Genomic DNA, 23,649 nt, shown 5'->3' with positions numbered 1-23,649 from the left:
CTGACAGGCACTGGACGACACTCAGTCCTGGGAGCTCTAGACTTTCCCTGTTGAATCCTCCACACTGGAACAGGCTGGAGTAATGATTAGTCCTTTCCCCTCCCTGTAACCAGATGAAACATAGTTCTGGGAGTACAAGCTGTAATCCTGTAATCTGGCCAGATGGCCTGCTTTTATACATTTATGGACACAGTCAAACACACCCATGACACTCCCACACAAAACAGGATAATCCCTCCCCTGTGCCTCGGAGATAATTAAGTCAGGAACTGTAAAAACTCAATTATTTCCAGGTACAGAAAAACATACAATTTACAAACACCCCAAAAGTACCTTCACAACCCATGAAAACCCCACAAAAATTATATCCCCTGATATCTCCAATCTGGGTGACCATGATATCCAAAAATCACCTAGATTGGTTCAGGGGTTTGACTTTTCCATGGAGGTCAATTATTTGACCGACTGTGCACATGGACCTATCCCCAAAACAGTTCCATGAAATCATGGCTAGCGGCTGGACAACTTTGGTAACAAAACAGATGAATAAAATACCGAATGTAGTCCCTATTTGAACCATGGAGCTTGTTCCCTTCGTCCAGACGAACGATTCCACCCGACAGTGTTCTTCTAGGATCTATAGAACCGAATGCAGGCGATGATGAAAGTCCAGCGGTGTTCGGGAGTTTCAGTGTCTGATTTTAGTTCCATGAACTTGACAAGCAAACACCGCTGCCTGCATTCATACAAACAAGATGGCTGCCACCTCGTGGTCATTCATATGAATCGCGGCCACCCAGACGACCAATTAGAACACTGAGGTGACAACCGTTCCAAGGTGTTAATGGGGGTTAAAAAGGCCCCGGGTGGCCCCTTGTTCGGTTCAAACAGTATAGGGAAATTACACGAGCCAAGCAATTTAAACAGTCTTTTACAGGGTTCCCTGCAGGCCCATAGTGGGCAGGAGGCTGACAAGCAGGCTCCTCCAGGACAATAATTACCAAAAAGAACGCGCTAAATTAATCTGTAAATACAAAGAAACAAATAATGGTGCAGACCATCTGGTAATAGTAATATGGGGTAAAGGAGTTATATGAAAAAAACTCACATGTCCCAGAGCCCTATCACCCCTGGCTCTGGGTTTGAAATGCTCCTTGGGAGAGGGGATATTCCCACACTGCAGGGTAATCCAGAGGATATGTCCACTGATGATTCTGTTGTGCTGTGTATAAAAGGAAGAAGGGCAGGACCCCCAATTGAATAGTATCACAATTAGGTTTATTGTACAAAATAGGTTAAAAACCCTTACTTTGGATGTGGTGGGTATGAACTCGTAGAGTCACCCACATAAAAGCATAAAACACATATACTCGAAAACGCTTCCTGGTTGTAGTCCGGTCACGTGATCGCTTCCGGGTCCGCCCTCCAATGACGTCACATATTGGTTATTGTGTTAGGCTCCTCCAGGAGCTCGTGGCAAACTCACGTGGGAAGGGGAGTTTGTCACAGAACTTTTTCACCTGCGTTTGCCACAAACTCCTGGAGGACAGTGGAAGCTTGCCTCCTGCCCATCGTCTATGACCCTGTTCTGGAGTTACCCTACCCAGCTGCCATTAGCAGCTTTTCCTCGGGCCCCTGGTTTGGCACTTTCCCTTCTCACGAATGGTACAGAACGCTAGCTCCCTGGTGGCCATTCGCATGAACAAATCCACGGACGGTCATCTGCGGTACTTAGCCACAAATGTTATGGAACTGTTTTCGGCTAGGTGACCCTGTGATTCCCAGACTACTTCGTCAGGGGTTTTTAACTACTTTGCGACCCGCCAGGAGAGCATGTTTTGAAGGGAAGGTGCCTGAGACTAAAGGAACAAATGCTCCCTGAGAGCCAGGTGGAGCACCACGTATTTTGGCTGCAAGAGCTCCCAAACGTTTACCAGTAAAAGCACCAACACTCTGGAACTATTTTGGGCTAGGACCACACGTGCGGCTGATCAAAACTTTCCTACGGTGGCTTTTCCCCTATACTGCATGGATCTGAGTGCTATTTGGACAACTTGGGGACTCAGATCAGGGCTGTTTGGGGATGAAGAACATGTGGGGTGTTTTATGATGTTTTGGGGTACTTTTATGTTTTTGTGTTTGGCTCTCTGTTCCTGGGAGATAATTAGCATACCGTTTTTTAACTCCATTATCTCCTAGGTTCAGAGACACCTGGGAGGGGCTTGTATTGTTTGGAGATCCCATGCTGGGGTCTGTGCCTAAAAGGCTGAGTTTGGCTCATTAAAATCAGTTGTTCTCCTAGAACTATGTGTCATAGTTACTGGGAGGGGAAAGGGTTCTTCACAACTCTGCATCTGGTTCCAGCTCTGCATCAGGGTTCAGCAGGGAAAGTTCTTGTAAGGACTATAGCTCCCAGGACTGTGTGTCATCCAGTACCTGATAGGAAATATAGCTATTTCCCTTTCCTGTTCCAGGATGGAGAGTCTCCAGGAGGACACCAGTCAAGCCACGGCACCTGGGGCAGAAACACTGAAGCGTTCGACCTAGAAAGTGATTTTTGGTGGAGGTACCCAGCCGGGGTACAGGGAGCTCCGCTACACTGATCACAGAAAAACCTATACTGATAGAACTAAACTGTGCCGATCACAGAACAGACTAAATGACCTATATGATCACACTCTTTAATTTCTAATGTATTTTCAATGGATGCTTTTAAATTGCATCCCTACAGGGCTCTTACTAATGCATTTGTTGGACAATGTATTTAAAATATTAATTTATTATAATCATTAGTGTTAATATACGAAGGAGAGCTACATTTCACATTATGGGGTATTAGCCTTTAAGAGCATGATATAAAATAATACAATGATCTTCATTGCCAAGGAAGTACTCCAGCCTCTAGATAGGTGATGGGTAATCCAGATGCTTATGAGTAACAATGACACAAATCTTTGACTTGTTTCTGATTTATGTTATTTAATTGTCATCATGGCTTCAATATAAAACATATAGCGGTTGTGCTACATATGGGTATTCATTTGATGCATTCAGAGCAGTCAAGTTTCTGTTAGATCCGGACAATATCACATGTCACTTCTTGCAGACCTGTTACCAACAAACCTAATATGTAATTATAATCCTAAAATGAAAAGCTTCCACCTTGACCAGCATCTTGTGCTGAGGGGCTGTTATCGTTAATGCAATCATAGTCCTGTATAGTGTGAGAAAGCATTCAAATGAAACGATACAGTTTTATCTGCATACCGGCACATTCTCAATGTAGGTTGGGCCAAACAAATTCATGGTTCCAGGCCTCCTGTCTAAAATCTGGACCACAGGTGGCCTCCTAGGATCATCTTATGGTTAAGCCCACTTGTAGCAAAGTGATCCTCTCTGGGATTAAATACTAAATATAAACAGATATAGTGTGCGCGCTCCTGCAGGAAAAGAATAAGAGAATAAATATATATAGAATGTATTAAAACTAATATTTAATGATATCACCAGATAAAAGATACATCAACTCAAAGTAGCGGAGTAATCAATCTAACATCGATACAAATCTACACAATGGCGTCTGAATTGCTGTTGGTTTGCAGTTGTTTCTACGGCATCGCAATTCAGACGCCATTGTGTAGATTTGTATCGATGTTAGATTGATTACTCCGCTACTTTGAGTTGATGTATCTTTTATCTGGTGATATCATTAAATATTAGTTTTAATACATTCTATATATATTTATTCTCTTATTCTTTTCCTGCAGGAGCGCGCACACTATATCTGTTTATATTTAGTATTTGGTTCGAGTTTTTGGTGCTCATTTTTAGTGTGTAGCAGCCCATGGGTGATTATTTTATAGGAATTGTACAACCTACCTACATTCTCTCTGGGATTTATTCTCCTGCTGATTTTGGGAGACACAGACTGGGAAGACATAACGTCCACAAATTGAGGCCAACAGTCTTTTCACTTATTCCTTGCTGTCTCTTTCTTTGTTTTTCTTACATTGCATATCTCTTTTTGTTGGTACTCTACGTAGCACTTTCTGTGTGTATCATACTCTGCTGGTTTACCTCTTATCACTGTATGTGTCTCACGATTTGCATTAAACATATTTATGGATGTTCTCATATATCTGTTTTTTTTTGTGTGTGTGCCCATTCCTATTTCTATTTAAGATTCTCTCTAGAAGGATTTGGTTAGTAAATCTAGGGACAGAGCAAATACAAATGTAGATGAGATTGTGAGTTCAGATAGAGTGAAACACATTCAATATGATTGGTGAGTTCATAGATTGAGTGTAGACATTTCAATGTGATTATTACTGAGTTTACAGATAAAGGATCCTCACAGTCAACGAAAATGTTTGCTGTGATCTCAAAATGCAATTCCATAGATTCATTACCTTACTTTGCAAAAAACAACATTTTTGTATTTACCAAACTAGAAATATTGTGCATTTTAAAGTACTCTAAACAAACACATATATTATTTAATGTTTAATTTACCGTCTAATGTTCCCATGAAGCGAGGGAGGTTAGACAGATGACAGACGGTATATTTTACTATTCCTACCCACTTACATTGCTCCACGTTTTACCTTTCTAATGTTCGACCAATTCTGTCTGACTCTTCCCATTTAACACTGACGGCATTGAGCTTATGCATATTTTATAGAATATCTTTTTTAGAGACATAAATATTACGCTTGTGTGTAAAAAAGTAACAACTACCATTATGCGAATGAGAAGTTTTATGGGGAATTTTGTTATGAAGTATAAATGTGAAATGAGAAAAAAATGGGATTCTCTGAATGACCAATAGAAAAGTATTATGTGATTATTAAAACATTTTATTAAACCATCTTTCTCAGGCGGCTAATACATTTTTAAAAGTGCTTTATTGTAGACCATAAAATATATAAATGGTGTAGAAAGTACGTTACATGCCTTATTTATTACGAACAAGTTAAATGAAGTCTAATAGAGCACATATCCATATGTATTTACTATAAACACATTGCTTCTTTATTTAAATATATATATATACAGAGAAAGTTCAGTACACTGCATTAATCACAAGCTATAGGTCTTATTTACATAAAGAACACCCATCTAAAATGATAAAGTTGTAGTTGTGACAAAGTATCGAATTCCTGCAGACCCTCTATGGCAGTGGTCCCTAACCCAGTCCTCATAGACCACCAACAGTCCAGGTTTTGTCAGCATCTCCATCGGAATAAAAAAGGGAAATACATAAATCCTGGACCGTTGGTGGTCCATGAGGACTGGGTTGGGGACCCCTGCTCTATGGGATATGTGCTCCTTTAGTCTCTCCTACAATTACTCTGAATCTAGGGGGAAACTCCATTATAGATTGGAGATTTCATGGAATCTTATACGATCCATAACATCTTATTATTTTACTTATATTGTATACTGTATACTACATATATGTTTTGTATAATACATTATAATTGTAAAAAAACAACAAATGAACAAAACATGTCAAGGTGGATCGAAACAAGAGGAGAGGGTCCTGTTCAAATCAGCTTACAATCTAGAGGAAGTGTGAAACCATGGGGGAGAGAGATCCAAATTTGATTTCTGGATTAATGAAATCTCTATATAAGGAATGTAGAAAATGGGTGACAATGGTGAGAGAATTAATCGAATGGAGAACCGCTAGCTGTTGAATTCAGCAGATAAGGATGGAGTGGTGTAAAGAGAGAAATTACCTGGAAAGATGACATGCTTTCCTAGAGGGTCAACTTAAAGCAGATTGGGGGTCTTTGCATATTTTGCAAATCATAGTGCTTAGCGTAAAACGTTACAATTCACACAATTTGCTGCTAATATCTGTAACCTGTTCTGGTTTCTCCAGCTGCCTCACACATTGCGGTAAAAAGAAAGAAAGTGGGGAGCGAGCACTTAAATCCTTAGAATAGGGGTACAGGGGGCTGCTCATTGTTCCTCACAAAACACTTGGATTTAATGACCAGCTCTCCTGAGAGGCCCTTATGGCAGCTTACCTAGTGAACACAGGAAGCACGGAATAAGCTTTAGGGATTAGGCAGACATTTCCCCTGGTGACTGTGTGATAAGACGAGACAAGTCTAAGTTACTTTATAAAGCTGGTTATTGTTCATTTACAGAAATCGAGTCCTTGAAAGGTGAAAATGTCCGTATGAGCATGTTACAGCTGCACAGGGACTCAATGAAAAAGGAATTAGTGGGATATCAGCTCAGCCTGAAAGGTATGAGATAAACCTGTCCTTTTATTCCATTCATGTCTATCTATCGACCACTCCTTCTCTAAAAATGAACTTGAACTGGTGATATTAGATGATAGCATGTTTGCTAATTATCTATTGATATTTTTAATATGGTGTGTCCGTTTTGATTCCAGATTTGGAAGAGAAGATATCTGATGCCATCGCAACAACTAAACACTTTGAAACTGAAAAGTTTGGTATTAGCCAGAAGCCTCAGTCTGACACGGAGTGTTTAAGGTTAGAATTGATGGAGAATCCATGTGTTTTTCATATATATTATAATTTTGTACTGATCCTTAAAGTGACATTTCAAGTACTATACACTCTAGCCTATAGTGGTGAAGGTTAGATTTGTGCACAGCGCGAAAATTCGTTCTGGCCAAACCATTTCTCCTAAGAAATACACATTCAACAGCATGGTCGAATTTCAACCCTTAGCAATCAACCCAAATTCAGACAAACTGCAGTTGTGAATGAAACGAACCCTTGAGTCTAGTTATGGTACTATAATACTATGAGTGCAGTCATTTTCAAGCGGTTTGACAAAAACAGAGGATTCAGTGGGACTCTAAGTCCACACCGAAGCTTGAGATGTCATAAAGAGGAAATTATAGAAATTATAGAAATGTTTACGCTTACTCACATTAAATGATAAAAATCCATCTGTTTGAAATGATTGTAAATATAGGTAAATATATTTCAAGTGTAAACAATCAAAAACCTTTTCCACGTCCAAAGTCAAAAGACAGCTTGAAGATTTAGAATGTGCTGTTAAAGAATGAAATTAATATATTTAAACCTTGATCATAGTGCAGTGCTCATGGTTAGAGTTGAGCGGACACCTGGATGTTCGGGTCCAGTGGGTTCGGCCGAACTTCGGAAAAAAGTCCGGGTTCGGGATCGAACTTGACCCCGAATTTGCCCCCGAACCCCATTGAAGTCAATGGGGACCTGAATTTTTGTGCACTAAAATGCCTCTAAAAAAGTCCTGGAAAGGGCTAGAGGGCTGCAAAAGGAAGTAAAATGGGGGTTAAAAGTAGGACAAGTGCCCTGCAAACAAATGTGGATATGGAAATCACTTAAAATAACATAAATTAGTCTTTCAGCCACATTTACTAATACTAAGTAAAGATTCAGCCCCTTCCGGTTCCACAGATGCCGGCAATTTGATCATTAAGGCTGTATAAAAGAGGAAAAGGTTGCCGCATGAAAGATACACCAACGGAGGAAGCCAATCAATGGCGAAACGCGTTTTAGACTTATTTTAGGACTTTTAACTTCATTTTGATAAATTGATCTTTTTTAATTGAATACTTGTTTGATTTTATTTAATAAATGTCTTTACATTTACCATTGGAGCCATCCTGTCCATTTCTATATGCCCAATGGGATGTGGAGGAGACCAGAAGGAAACAAAAAGAGGGCAGTGGATCTCCCTTGAAAGATCCCAAGGCGCTTCACACTAGAGCCAGGTGACTTTTTGGCTCTATACTTGTGAGTATATACCGCGACTAGGGGCGTGTCTAGTAAACAGTGAGCAGCCTGTGGCTGAAACAATTACAAAATATTACCCAGTTCGGGTTCGCTCTACTCTACTCATGGTCATTCAATAACAGCTTGATTTACATCCATGAAGTATTAATCATTGTATTGTGCTACGTTATATATGTGTAACAATGCATATTTGGACTTCATTTGCTTTAATTAATCAACCAGGTATCATTTGTGGACGCTTTATGGCATTCTTTTTACCGATACACTCAGGTGAGGTAGGGTTTTTGTTCTGGTCTTTCACATTTATTATTAGTAGTATTTATATAGCACCAACTTATTCCGCAGCGCTTTACAATATGTAAGATGGTGGAATTCAACAATAAATGAGACCTTTACAAAATGTTACAGGAACAATAGATTGACGAGGACCCCGCTCAAACAAGCTTAAAGTCTTAGGGGGTTATGTAGATTTTTATATGAGGAAATCCATTTTCTCATTTCCTAGTAGATTCTTGGGGATATATCTATATATGTATATCTATCTATAAACACATATACTGTGCATATATTACCTGCCTGCAGGAAAGGGAGGGGTTTGAGTGCTGACAACGCACACTAGCATTCCGTTGATATTCCAATCACATTAGTTTAAACCATAATCTCAATAATGAATAATATTAAATTAAATCTTTACTTTTACACTAAGATTGCGCTGTATTGGATGAAGGAAACCAGATATTTTTCAAGCCTTTTGATTTAGTTTCTACTTGCTATCGAATCTATTGGATGCTATTGGATCATTTGTTTTCATCTTTTTCAAGAACAATTTGACTAAATCAACTAACAGCGTTTGACAAATAATTATTTCACAGTTCGGTATACTGAGTGTAGAGACACTAAACGGTGGTCCTGTGTTCTTTGTAGCAGCAAACCTGCGTCTTTTTGAATCACACCTGCCACTCTGGGTGTCTCCCCAGGCCACAGTCTGTCTCTTTTGCTCTCTGTAAGCACTTTCTGTCACACCGGGTAGGGGAACAGAAGCTCCTCTACCATGGTCATCGGTTCGACCCTGCTTCATGCTGTGCCACCTCATGGTAGCGCTGACCCTGCAAGCTGCAAATACGATAAGGTCACTGGCAGAGTGGAGAGACCATGAATGGGCATATTTCAAAATTCGTGAAGAAATACAATAAGGGCTAGAGTTGTTAAGAGCTTTATAGGTAAGGGTTAGTATTTTGAATTGAATAATATAGGATACAGGAAACCAATGTAAGGATGGACAGAAGGTGTGAGAGGCGCGACGGGAGAGAAAGATTAGCATTGTGGCAGTATTTATTACAGACTGTAGCGGGGCAATGCAGCTTCTGGGGAGACCAATTAGGAGAGTATTACAGTAATCAATGCCCAGTTACTAGAGCATGAACAAGCTCCTTGTCGGCATGTTGCGTAAGAAAGGAGTGGATGAGGGCAATGTTTTTAAGGTGGAAATTGTCAGGATGTGAGTTGTAAAGGTGAGGCCAGCATGAAGGATAAAACCAAGACCGGGAGTTTGCAAGGACGGGCTGATGAGGATACCATCAATCTGCAGGAAGAGCGAACGACAAGGATCAGTGTTATGCTGAGGAAAAACAAGAAGCTCTGTTTTAGCTAGATTGATTTAGTAATGTTTAGAAAGCAGGAGGACATCCAATCAGAGATGCAAGAAAGATTCTAGGATCAGGGGAGGAGTGCTATATCTGCATGTCATCAGCGTACAGGTGTTAGCAGAATCCAAAGGAATTAATATGTTTACCAAAAGAGGCAGTATAAAAAGAGAACAGAAGGGGACCAAGAACATAGCCTTGAAGGACTATGACCAAGACAGAATTAGGAGAGGAGGTCTCATTAGAAAATAAGACTCTGAATTAACTTTAAGAGAGAGAAGATGAGTGCCACAAGAGCACAGTGTCAGTGAGACTGAGGGACCGAATACTTTGGAGAAGGAGGCCATGACCAACAGTGTCAAAGGCAGCAGAGAGGTCAAGAAGAATTAGTAGAGAGTAGTGGCCTTTGGATTTATCCCCAATTAGATCATTAGTTACTTTAATCAGAGCACTCTCAGAAGAATGGAGGGGATGGAGACCAGATTAAAGAGTCTCAAGGAGAAAGTTGCAAGTCTGAAAGAAAACCAGAATGGTAAAGACAAGTTGTTCTAGAAGCTTTGAGGAAAAAGGGAGCAGAGATATGGGACAGTAGTTGGAAGGGGAAGACAGGCCAATATATAGCTTTTTGTAAGGAGTATAACAGTAGCATGTTTAAGGGAAGCGGGGACAAAGCCAAAAGAAAGAGAGCAGTTGAAGACGTGTTAAGGTTGTCACAAACAAGAGGAGGATCAAGCGGACAAGTGGTGGGGCGAGAGGTACGGAGAAGTGCAGCCACCTTCTGTGCAGTAGTATTCTTTCCTTAATTACTTTACATGTTATTTTACTGACAAGATTAAAGATATCAGCTGAAAGCTTAGTTTGGGGGCGACTACAGCAGGAAGAAGAAAATAATTGAAGATATCAAAGAGATGCCTAGGATTGCAGGAGCATGAATTAATGAGAGTGGAAAAATATGCTTGTTTAGCAAGGGTGAGGTCTGTGCTGTACAAAAACACTATTCATTTATAATGGGGAAGGACAGACACAGTGTGAGACTTCCTCCAGCAGCGTTCAGTTGACCGGGAGCATTTCTGTAGATATTGGGTCGACTTGGAGTGTCCTCTTTGAGGTGTATGCTTAGAGTGGGGCTGCAGCATCCAGGGCAGAGGTGAAGGTAGCATTATATGAGGAGACAGCCAGAGAGGGACAGGAAAAGGTATGGATGGATGAGAGTTGAGAATGGACATCAGCTGACAGTTGCTGTAAGAGAAACCAGGTTCCTTCTGAGTTGAGGGAGATTAGGCTGATGATGTTGAGTGAGAGGGCTCTCAAAAACCAAAAGTAAGAGGTGGTGATCTGAAAGAGGAATTGGAGTGTTAAAGACTGTGCATGCATCTGAAAAAAAATAGATCAATGGTAGTGCCAGCTACTTGTGTGGGAGAATTAGTCCACTGGGATAGTCCACGGTAGGAAGTAAGTGAAATACGATTTAAGGCTCCTGACATCAAGGTTGGATTAATGGGAGTGTTAAGGTCTCCAAGCATTAGAGAAGGTAAATTACAAGGCAGAGAGGAACAAGGGTGGTGGTAAATAGCACCAATGATTGCAGAGACTGGTTTGAACATGCAAATTGAGTGAACTTCAAATGAGGAAAAAGTGAGGGAAGGGTGGGTGGGGAGAGGTGTGAAGGAACAGTGGGGTGGAAGCAGAAACCCAACCCACCACCCTTACTGTCTAGTAGCTATCAGAGTGACTGAGTGACAGCCACTAGAGGTGGAACTATGCTTCAGTGTAAACACTGCCTTTTACCAGAAAAGGCAGTGTTTTCAATGCTCAGCTTCCAGGGAAAGTCTCTGTGACAAATTGCCCTTTGCCACTGGGCATTGGAGAGGACTTATTGCTAGCCTCCTGCCCTGCGACTATGGCCCTGCAGTTCTGTAATCAGAACCTTACAATTACCTGAGAATATTTGTTGCCAAGTCAAACTACCGAACACTGGACCACCCTGCTGTTAATTATGTGGTATTTTACCTCCCAGGTCGACCTTTGCTGTTCGTATACAAACGCACAAATTCCTTGTCTCACGTACTAGGTGGCCATCTTAGTCCCGATCAGCGGTGATTTGCCGTCGAACGTCTGGAACCAAAATCGGACACTCGAGTAGGCGAACACCGCTGAGACCTCCATAACACGGGGAATTCGTGCCAAAACTACCGAACCCCCTGCTGTTCGGTAGAAAGACTTAATAGACTATGGGGATTCTAGCGAACATCAAGAACCGAATGGATGGCAAGATTTTCGTGCCTTTTTACCGAGGCACGACCGCAAGGCCAAATCTTATGGAACTATTTTCGGCTAGTGTGTCTGTGCGGTCGGTCAAAACTTTGAAGCTCCATATCTCCCGAACCCCTTTACCGAATGGGATGATTTTTGACTATGTTGTACCCACAGACTAGGGCTATCTGGGGATACTAAACTTATGAATATACCCCAAGTATTTGGGGTACATCCAAAACTAGGGTAAAATTGTGTGCTTGTTAATTGTGTTACTTGCTTATCTGAGGGGAGGAGATGTGTGGGAGGTAACTCATGTATGATTGGTGTCTTGTGTAATTCTTGTAAATCCCTCCCTTGCATGGGAGAATCCTTTATAAGGAAGTTAGGTGAATAAAAGTTCAGTTCTTCTTGACCCTTCAAAACGTAGCCTCGTCTCGTTCTTGGAAGGGGATTTTACTGCATTATTACGTTGCCTTTTTACAGCTGAACCTGACTCTCCCCCTGGATCTTTTTATGGGATTATACCAACTCTATTACTACACAGCGACTTGCCGGGAAAAAGGACGTCTCCAACGGCTGATACCCTCTCACTACCAGGGTAGCTGTTACAGTCTCTTTAAACCCCAAACCACGACACATAGCCGTAGAGTCTCCCTTTAACTGAAATATTTATATGATATTTAAAGTATGTATAGTATCTTTAAAATAAGCTGTTCTCGGTTTATATATTTAGCTGCCTCACTCACCATGGCAATGGCATTTGGTGAAAGAGTAAAATATTTGTTTGTAACTAATTTAGTTTTTTTAACTTTTGGAGAAGATCTGTAAGCTTCATCTGGTAATTATGGAGCTTAGAGAGTATTTCATAAAGTACGTTTTCTCTTCTTCTAGCTTCCTCCAAACTCTTATGTGCCCATACCCTGTAAAAGTTTACTTTGTATGAGTTAAGGAAAAACAGGTGCCATTCCGGGTAAAAATGCTAAATAAGGGGCAGTAACCATGGAAACCAATAGAATGTCGTTGAACATTTAGCACTTTGTATCCAGAATTGCATCTTTTTTTTCTTACATCGCCTCCATAGAACCTTGAAACACTGATCAATTAATTTGTCAACATTTGAATTAATGTACACAACAAAAATAATTAACTGTACTTTGTTCTCTTTAAAAGCTGTTTATGTATGTTTGTGTGTGTGTGTGCTGTAGAGTATAAAACAGTCAGGTGTTTATTTATGAAAAAAGTTCTAACTTGGCATCCTGATTTTCCCAGCATGAGGAGAAGGAACAAACTCAACGTTATTAAAGCTATACAGAGGCAAATGGAGTTTTCTCCTTTATAAATCATCTAAGAAAACATGCTTGCCAGAGCTGAACCAATGTTTTATATTACCGTCGGGTTGCCTCGGGGCTCCAATCCCAGCAAATTTGAGAAATATTTGCAATTTAATTTTATGTTAAGTTTTATAAGCAGGAAATATCAATCTTCAGAGCAATATATTTCATGCCAAATGAGTTTCTATAATAACAATCTGCTTGTTGATTTCATTGCACTGTATTAGATGTTTTGCTGAGAAGCAGACGTTCGCAGAGTCCAGATCGCTTGCCCTTGCTTTCTCCCAGCTCTGTGCAAACCATCTGCACTTGGTTGGATGAGATGTGCCTTATAGATTGCATTCATAACATGTTCTATTCTCCAGAGACGGCTGGAGGGTAACGCTAGCAAAATAGCTAAATTATAATGAGCCATGGGCAGGAAGCTAAGCTATATGATTGTTTATTGCGTTTGTCTTAAAAATGCTACGTGGAGGGTACGTTACATGGGGATTGGGTAGAACTATGAATAATGATTAAAATTTCAGATAAACACTATTTACAATTACATCTGTATTAACATGTGCACTGTACATGGACAATACGTTGGATCGTTGGTTCCTAATCTTTGGATTTGTGCTGCGTGTCTCCAGTTGTATAGAAAAAGGCTGGAATGCCAAAGTAAACGATCACTTGTCCAGACCCTATGGCACAGATACCAAGAGATGACCAATGTTACCTCTGGCATCCGTTTCCCCTGTTACATAAGTAATGGAAGTGACCAGTGTAAATTATGTTTTTTTATTGTAAGTGAGGAATCTATTAAAGTATTTGCTCTGGATGCGCCACGTTCTGTAAAGAGTATATTGACATGTAATCAATGCATTTCCTTGTGATATGCAGGACTTTAATTATATAGTTATATAGGTTGATTTTAAAATAATCAAGTCCATCAAATTAAGATAATACTAGCAATGGAAACACTGTCTGTGATAGTAAGGTGAAAGGGACACTTTTTAGTCACTCAGATAATCAACCAGTCAGACTCTCGGACTGCCACTAGGGGGACTTCTGGGCTTCAGTCCTGTAGGACCAATGTTCAAGATGCAATGAATCAACTCCTCTCTATGAGGAGAGGCGGATTGGCCCATTGTGGTGGTTTTCCGCGCATGCACACTAGACAAGATTGATGATCTCACCTACGGAGTCAGGCACCCGTGCGAGAAAGGCCAACAGGTAAGTAAGAATGCTGTTTTATCCCACACAGGGGGCTGGTCACCTAAATAGTTAGCAGAACGCTGTAGCATTAGGAATACATGTTATTTATGTATAGATCAATGGCTGACAGTGGCTCAAATTACATGTATGGCATTAGCTTGAATTTAATGAAATGTATAGCAAAATGAAGTCTTCAGAACCTTTTCATAAGAATCTTCCTATTTACAAAGCAGTCTCCATTAGGAATTCCTATTACGCTGGTTAGAACCTGATAAATGTTGTGCTGGTGGCAACCATTAGGAAGACAACCCAAGGGGCCCACATTGCTTCCTGATCTGTGCCATTAAAATATATATTGTTTCTTTACACAGGCTGAAAAAAGAGCTGGAATTGTATAAAGAAGAGGGTTTAGAAAACGTCCATGAGGCTTTGCGTGCAGAGATTGAGTATTTACAGATGGTACGTTTCTTCATACTGATATATGAAAATAACATTTATTCAGAGATGCTGGTCTGTAGGTTCTATTGTTTTGTATCAGAGGGTATTACTGCAAGGTTGCTGTGTACAATCGCTGACTGCGGTAATGAAAGCATTATAATTAGTGATGTCGCGAACATAAAATTTTCGGTTCGCGAATGGCGAACGCGAAGTTCCGCAAATGTTCGCGAACCGGGCGAACCGCCATAGACTTCAATAGGCAGGCGAATTTTAAAACCCACAGGGACTCTTTCTGGCCACAATAAAGCACGTAACGTAAGGGGGGGGGGGGGGGACCTACTAAATAACAATAAGGGGGTGGGACCTACTGTCCTACACCCTGGCCCCCACCCCTGAGCGGTGGGTGGGGGCCCTAAATAAAGATAGGGGGGGGCTACTGTCCTCCCCCCAAGCCCCCACCCCTGAGCGGTGGGCGGGGGCCCTAGATAATAATGGTGGGGGGGGACCTACCGTCCTCCCCCCCACCCCTGAGCGGTGGGTGAGGGCCCTAAATAAAGAGAGGGGGAGGACCTACTTTCCTCCCCCTGGCCCCGACCCCTGAGCAGTGGGTGAGGGCCCTTTATAAATCATCTAAGAAAACATGCTTGCCAGAGCTGAACCAATGTTTTATACCGTCCTCCCCCCGGTCCCTACCCCAGAGCGGTGGGTGGGGGCCCTAAGAAAACAATAAGGGGGGGACCTACTATCCCCCCGGACCAACCCCTGAGCGGTGGGTGGGGGCCCTAAATAAAGAGAGGGGGGGACCTACTGTCCTCCCCCCTGCTCCCACTCCTGAGCAGTAGATCATAGACCTACCATCCCCCCTGGCCCCCACCCCTGAGCAGTGGGTGGGGGCCCTAAAAAAAATTAAGGGGGGGACCTACTGTCAAGGTGACTAGGGCTCCCAAGCCCCTAGTCACCCCCCCCCCACCCAAATCAAGCTATCCCCTACCTACCCCCCTCACCCTAAAAATAGTGAGGGGGGAATAAAATAACTAACCTGTAAAAAAAAATTAAACTTACCATTTGACGGCTTCTTTTTTCTAAAATCTTCATTTTTCAGCTCCAAAAAAGGGCAAGTAAAAAGCCATCATACCCGACGAACTTAAAATAAAATAAAAAACCCGAGCGCAAAAAACAAAACCAGACGAAAAAGAAAAAAAGCGAGCGCAAAAAAATAATCCATCTTCACCCATGGAGGGCTCCGCGCAGACTGAGCTACGCAGGGCAGGGGAAGACTTATAAAGCCTTGCCCCATCCTGCAATTAGGCTAAGAACACTCTGATTGGTGGGTTTAAACCAATCAGAGTGCTCTTTGTCATTTTACACAGCGTGGGAAAGTTCTTTAGAATTTTCCCACTCTGTGTAAAATGACACAGAGCACTGTGATTGGATGGCTTCAAAACCATCCAATCACAGTGCTCTGTGTCATTTTACACAGCGTGGGAAAGTTCTTTGGAATTTTCCCACGCTGTGTAAAATGACAAAGAGCACTCTGATTGGTGGGCTTGAAATCCATCCAATCACAGTGCTCTGTGTAATTTTACACAGCATGGGAAAGTTCTTTGGAATTTTCCCACGCTGTGTAAAATTACACAGAGCACTGTGATTGGATGGATTTCAAGCCACCCAATCAGAGTGCTTTGTGTAATTTTACACAGCGTGGGAAAGTTCTTTGGAATTTTCCCACGCTGTGTAAAATGACAAAGAGCACTCTGATTGGCTTAAAACAGCCAATCAGAGTGTTCTTAGCCTAATTGCATGGCGTGGCAAGGCTTTATAAGCCTTCCCCCGCCCTGCAGAGCTCAGTCTGCGCGGAGCGCTCCATGGGTGAAAATGGATTAATTTTTTTAGCGTCGGGTTTTTTCTTTTTCGTCAGGATTTTTTTGGGGGGCGCTCGGGTTTTTTATTTTATTTTACATTCGACGGGTATGATGGCTTTTTATTTGGCCTTTTTTTGGGGCTGAAAAATGAAGATATTAGAAAAAAGAAGACATCAAATGGTAAGTTGAATTTTTCTACAGGTTAGTTATTTTATTCTCCCATCACTATTTTTTATGGTGAGGGGGGTAGGTAGGAGGTAACTTTTTTGGGGGTGGGGGGTGGGTGACTAGGGGCTTGGGGACCCCTAGTCACCTTTGATTGGGGGGGATTTTTATTTAGGGCCCCCACCCACCACTCAGGGGTGGGGGCCGGGGGGGGACAGTAGGTCCCCCCTTATTGTTTTTTTTAGGGCCCCCACCCACCGCTATGGGGTGGGGGCCAGGGGGGGAGGACAGTAGGTCCCCCCCTCATTATTTTTATGGCCCCCACCCAACGCTCACAGAGGGGAGGACAGTAGGTCCCCCCCTCTGTGATTTATGGCCCCCACCCACCGCGCAGGTGTGGGGGCCGGAGGGGGGAGGACAGTAGGTCCACCCCTCATTATTTTTATGGCCCCCACCCACCGCGCAGGGATGGGGGCCGGGGGGAGGACAGTAGGTCCCCCCTCACTATTTTTATGGCCCCCACCCACCGCGCAGGGGTGGGGGGGAGGGAGGACCGTATTCCCCTTTATAACAATGTTTGGTATTTAGTGAATATTCCGCTGTATAACAATATTTGGCATTTAGTGAATATTCCCCTATATACCAATGTTTGGCATTTAGTGAATATTCCCCTGTATAACAATGTTTGGCATTTAGTGAATATTCCCCTATATAACAATGTTTGGTATTTAGTGAATATTCCCCTGTATAACAATGTTTGGTATTTAGTGAATATTCCCCTATATAATAATGTTTGGCATTTAGTGAATACTCCCCTGTATAACAATGTTTGGCATTTAGTGAATATTCCCCTATATAACAATGTTTGGTATTTAGTGAATATTCCCCTATATAACAATGTTTGGTATTTAGTGAATATTCCCCTATATAACAATGTTTGGCATTTAGTGAATATTCCCCTATATAACAATGTTTGGCATTTAGTGAATATTCCCCTATATATTCCCCTGTAGAACAATGTTTGGTATTTAGTGAATATTCCCCTATATAACAATGTTTGGTATTAGTGAATATTCCCCTGTATAACAATGTTTGGTATTTAGTGAAAATTCCCCTGTTTAACAATGTTTGGCATTTAGTGAATATTCCCCTGTATAACAATGTTTGGTATTTAGTGAATATTCCCCTATATAACAATGTTTGGCATTTAGTGAATATTCCCCTGTATAACAATGTTTGGTATTTAGTGAAAATTCCCCTGTATAACAATGTTTGGCATTTAGTGAATATTCCCCTATATAACAATGTTTGGTATTTAGTGAATATTCCCCTGTATAACAATGTTTGGCATTTAGTGAAAATTCCCCTGTATAACAATGTTTGGCATTTAGTGAATATTCCCCTGTATAACAATGATTGGTATTTAGTGAAAATTCCCCTGTAACAATGTTTGGCATTTAGTGAATATTCCCCTGTATAACAATGTTTGGTTTTTAGTGAATATTCCCCTGTATAACAATGTTTAGCATTTAGTGAATATTCCCCTGTATAACAATGTTTGGTATTTAGTGAATATTCCCCTGTGTGACAATGTTTGGTATTTAGTGAATATTCCCCTATATAACAATGTTTGGCATTTAGTTGATATCCCCCTGTATAACAATGTTTGGCATTTAGTGAATATTCCCCTATATAACAATGTTTGGCATTTAGTGAATATTCCCCTGTATGACAATGTTTGGTATTTAGTGAATATTCCCCTATATAACAATGTTTGGTATTTAGTGAATATTCCCCTATATAATAATGTTTGGCATTTAGTGAATATTCCCCTGTATAACAATGTTTGGCATTTAGTGAATATTCCCCTGTATAACAATGTTTGGCATTTAGTGAATATTCCCCTATATAATAATGTTTGGCATTTAGTGAATATCCCCCTGTATAACAATGTTTGGCATTTAGTGAATATTCCCCTGTATAACAATGTTTGGCATTTAGTGAATATTCCCCTATATAACAATGTTTGGTATTTAGTGAATATTCCCCTGTATAACAATGTTTGGTATTTAGTGAAAATTCCCCTGTAACAATGTTTGGCATTTAGTGAATATTCCCCTGTATAACAATGTTTGGTATTTAGTGAATATTCCCCTGTATAACAATGTTTAGCATTTAGTGAATATTCCCCTGTATAACAATGTTTGGTATTTAGTGAATATTCCCCTATATAAAAATGTTTGCCATTTAGTGAATATTCCCCTGTATAACAATGTTTGGTATTTAGTGAATATTCCCCTATATAACAATGTTTGGCATTTAGTTGATATCCCCCTATATAACAATGTTTGGCATTTAGTGAATATTCCCCTGTATAACAATGTTTGGTATTTAGTGAATATTCCCCTGTATAACAATGTTTGGCATTTAGTGAATATTCCCCTGTATAACAATGTTTGGCATTTAGTGAATATTCCCCTGTTTAACAATGTTTGGTATTTAGTGAATATTCCCCTATATAACAATGTTTGCCATTTAGTGAATATTCCCCTGTATAACAATGTTTGGTATTTAGTGAATATTCCCCTATATAACAATGTTTGCCATTTAGTGAATATTCCCCTGTAAAACAATGTTTGGTATTTAGTGAATATTCCCCTGTATAACAATGTTTGGTATTTAGTGAATATTCCCCTGTATAACAATGTTTGGCATTTAGTGAATATTCCCCTGTATAACAATGTTTGGTATTTAGTGAATATTCCCCTGTATAACAATGTTCGGCATTTAGTGAATATTCCCCTGTATAACAATGTTCGGCATTTAGTGAATATTCCCCTGTTTAACAATGTTTGGCATTTAGTGAATATTCCCCTGTATAACAATGTTTGGTACTTAGTGAATATTCCCCTGTATAACAATGTTTGGTATTTAGTGAATATTCCCCTGTATAACAATGTTTGGCATTTAGTGAATATTCCCCTGTATAACAATGTTTGGTATTTAGTGAATATTCCCCTGTATAACAATGTTTGGCATTTAGTGAATATTCCCCTTTATAACAATGTTTGGTATTTAGTGAATATTCCCCTATATAACAATGTTTGGTACTTAGTGAATATTCCCCTGTATAACAATGTTTGGTATTTAGTGAATATTCCCCTGTATAACAATGTTTGGCATTTAGTGAATATTCCCCTGTATAACAATGTTTGGTATTTAGTGAATATTCCCCTGTATAACAATGTTTGGCATTTAGTGAATATTCCCCTATGTCACAATGTTTGGTATTTAGTGAATATTCCCCTATATAACAATGTTTGGCATTTAGTTGATATTCCCCTGTATAACAATGTTTGGCATTTAGTGAATATTCCCCTGTGTCACAATGTTTGGTATTTAGTGAATATTCCCCTATATAACAATGTTTGGCATTTAGTTGATATTCCCCTGTATAACAATGTTTGGTATTTAGTGAATATTCCCCTATATAACAATGTTTGGCATTTAGTTGATATTCCCCTGTATAACAATGTTTGGCATTTAGTGAATATTCCCCTGTATAACAATGTTTGGTATTTAGTGAATATTCCCCTATATAACAATGTTTGGCATTTAGTGAATATTCCCCTATATAACAATGTTTGCCATTTAGTGAATATTCCCCTGTATAACAATGTTTGGTATTTAGTGAATATTCCCCTATATAACAATGTTTGGTATTTAGTGAATATTCCCCTGTATAACAATGTTTGGCATTTAGTGAATATTCCCCTGTTTAACAATGTTTGGTATTTAGTGAATATTCCCCTGTATAACAATGTTTGGTATTTAGTGAATATTCCCCTGTATAACAATGTTTGGTATTTAGTGAATATTCCCCTATATAACAATGTTTGGTATTTAGTGAATATTCCCCTGTATAACAATGTTTGGTATTTAGTGAATATTCCCCTGTATAACAATGTTTGGCATTTAGTGAATATTCCCCTGTATAACAATGTTTGGCATTTAGTGAATATTCCCCTATATAACAATGTTTGGTATTTAGTGAATATTCCCCTGTATAACAATGTTTGGCATTTAGTGAATATCCCCCTATATAACAATGTTTGGAATTTAGTGAATATTCCCCTATGTAACCATGTTTGGCATTTAGTGAATATTCCCCTATATAACAATGTTTGGCATTTAGTGAATATTCCACTGTATAACAATGTTTGCTATTTAGTGAATATTCCCCTGTATAACAATGTTTGGCATTTAGTGAATATTCCCCTATATAACAATGTTTGGTATTTAGTGAATATTCCCCTATATAACAATGTTTGGCATTTAGTGAATATTCCCCTATGTAACAAAGTTTGGTATTTAGTGAATATTCCCCTATATAACAATGTTTGGAATTTAGTGAATATTCCCCTATGTAACCATGTTTGGCATTTAGTGAATATTCCCCTATATAACAATGTTTGGCATTTAGTGAATATTCCCCTATGTAACAAAGTTTGGTATTTAGTGAATATTCCCCTATATAACAATGTTTGGAATTTAGTGAATATTCCCCTATGTAACCATGTTTGGCATTTAGTGAATATTCCCCTGTATAACAATGTTTGGCATTTAGTGAATATTCCCCTATGTAACAAAGTTTGGTATTTAGTGAATATTCCCCTATATAACAATGTTTGGAATTTAGTGAATATTCCCCTATGTAACCATGTTTGGCATTTAGTGAATATTCCCCTATATAACAATGTTTGGAATTTAGTGAATATTCCCCTATGTAACCATGTTTGGCATTTAGTGAATATTCCCCTATGTAACAAAGTTTGGTATTTAGTGAATATTCCCCTATATAACAATGTTTGGTATTTAGTGAATATTCCCCTATATAACAATGTTTGGTATTTAGTGAATATTCCCCTATATAATAATGTTTGGTATTTAGTGAATATTCCCCTATATAACAATGTTTGGTATTTAGTGAATATTCCCCCTATATAACAATGTTTGGTATTTAGTGAATATTCCCCTATATAACAATGTTTGGTATTTAGTGAATATTCCCCTATATAACAATGTTTGCTATTTAGTGAATATTCCCCTGTATAACAATGTTTGGTATTTAGTGAATATTCCCCTATATAACAATGTTTGCTATTTAGTGAATATTCCCCTGTATAACAATGTTTGGTATTCAGTGAATATTCCCCTGTATAACAATGTTTGGTATTTAGTGAATATTCCCCTATATAACAATGTTTGGTATTTAGTGAATATTCCCCTATATAACAATGTTTGCTATTTAGTGAATATTCCCCTGTATAACAATGTTTGGTATTCAGTGAATATTCCCCTGTATAACAATGTTTGGTATTTAGTGAATATTCCCCTATATAACAATGTTTGGTATTTAGTGAATATTCCCCTATATAACAATGTTTGCTATTTAGTGAATATTCCCCTATATAACAATGTTTGGTATTCAGTGAATATTCCCCTGTATAACAATGTTTGGTATTTAGTGAATATTCCCCTATATAACAATGTTTGGTATTTAGTGAATATTCCCCTGTATAACAATGTTTGGTATTTAGTGAATATCCCCCTATATAACAATGTTTGGTATTTAGTGAATATTCCACTGTATAACAATGTTTGCTATTTAGTGAATATTCCCCTGTATAACAATGTTTGCTATTTAGTGAATATCCCCCTATATAACAATGTTTGGTATTTAGTGAATATTCCCCTGTATAACAATGTTTGGTATTTAGTGAATATTCCGCTGTATAACAATGTTTGGTATTTAGTGAATATTCCCCCTATATAACAATGTTTGGTATTTAGTGAATATTCCCCTGTATAACAATGTTTGGTATTCAGTGAATATTCCCCTATATAACAATGTTTGGTATTCAGTGAATATTCCCCTGTATAACAATGTTTGGTATTTAGTGAATATTCCCCTGTATAACAATGTTTGGTATTTAGTTGATATTCCCCTGTATAACAATGTTTGGCATTTAGTGAATATTCCCCTGTATAACAATGTTTGGTATTTAGTGAATATTCCCCTGTATAACAATGTTTGGCATTTAGTGAATATTCCCCTATATAACCATGTTTGGTATTTAGTGAATATTCCCCTATATAACAATGTTTGGTATTTAGTGAATATTCCCCTATATAACAATGTTTGGCATTTAGTGAATATTCCCCTATATAACAATGTTTGGTATTTAGTGAATATTCCCCTGTATAACAATGTTTGGCATTTAGTGAATATTCCCCTGTTTAACAATGTTTGGCATTTAGTGAATATTCCCCTGTAGAACAATGTTTGGTATTTAGTGAATATTCCCCTGTATAACAATGTTTGGTATTTAGTGAATATTCCCCTGTATAACAATGTTTGGTATTTAGTGAATATTCCCCTGTATAACAATGTTTGGCATTTAGTGAATATTCCCCTGTAGAACAATGTTTGGTATTTAGTGAATATTCCACTGTATAACAATGTTTGCTATTTAGTGAATATTCCCCTGTATAACAATGTTTGGCATTTAGTGAATATTCCCCTGTTTAACAATGTTTGGCATTTAGTGAATATTCCCCTATATAACAATGTTTGGTATTTAGTGAATATTCCCCTGTATAACAATGTTTGGTATTTAGTGAATATTCCCCTGTATAACAATGTTTGGCATTTAGTGAATATTCCCCTGTATTACAATGTTTGGTATTTAGTGAATATTCCCCTGTAGAACAATGTTTGGTATTTAGTGAATATTCCCCTATATAACAATGTTTGGTATTTAGTGAATATTCCCCTATATAACAATGTTTGGAATTTAGTGAATATTCCCCTATGTAACCATGTTTGGCATTTAGTGAATATTCCCCTATATAACAATGTTTGGCATTTAGTGAATATTCCCCTATGTAACAAAGTTTGGTATTTAGTGAATATTCCCCTATA

General features: G+C 39.1%; 1 protein-coding gene across 1 annotated transcript in view; it reads left to right on the top strand.

Annotated features, from left to right (window-relative positions):
- The window catches only part of CCDC172 (coiled-coil domain containing 172), a 58,950-nt gene that overhangs the window by 17,545 nt on the left and 17,756 nt on the right, over positions 1-23,649 (top strand). The window contains exons 5-7 of the mRNA XM_063434832.1: positions 6,159-6,260; positions 6,413-6,515; positions 14,571-14,658. Of these exons, the coding sequence (XP_063290902.1) occupies positions 6,159-6,260; positions 6,413-6,515; positions 14,571-14,658 (293 nt within the window). The remainder of the gene's footprint in view (positions 1-6,158; positions 6,261-6,412; positions 6,516-14,570; positions 14,659-23,649) is intronic.

Source organism: Pelobates fuscus, chromosome 10 (genome assembly GCF_036172605.1).
Source record: "Pelobates fuscus isolate aPelFus1 chromosome 10, aPelFus1.pri, whole genome shotgun sequence".
Taxonomy (NCBI): Eukaryota; Metazoa; Chordata; class Amphibia; order Anura; family Pelobatidae; genus Pelobates; species Pelobates fuscus.
The sequence above is the reverse complement of the archived record's forward strand: the minus strand, read 5'-3'. Positions and strand labels throughout refer to the sequence as shown.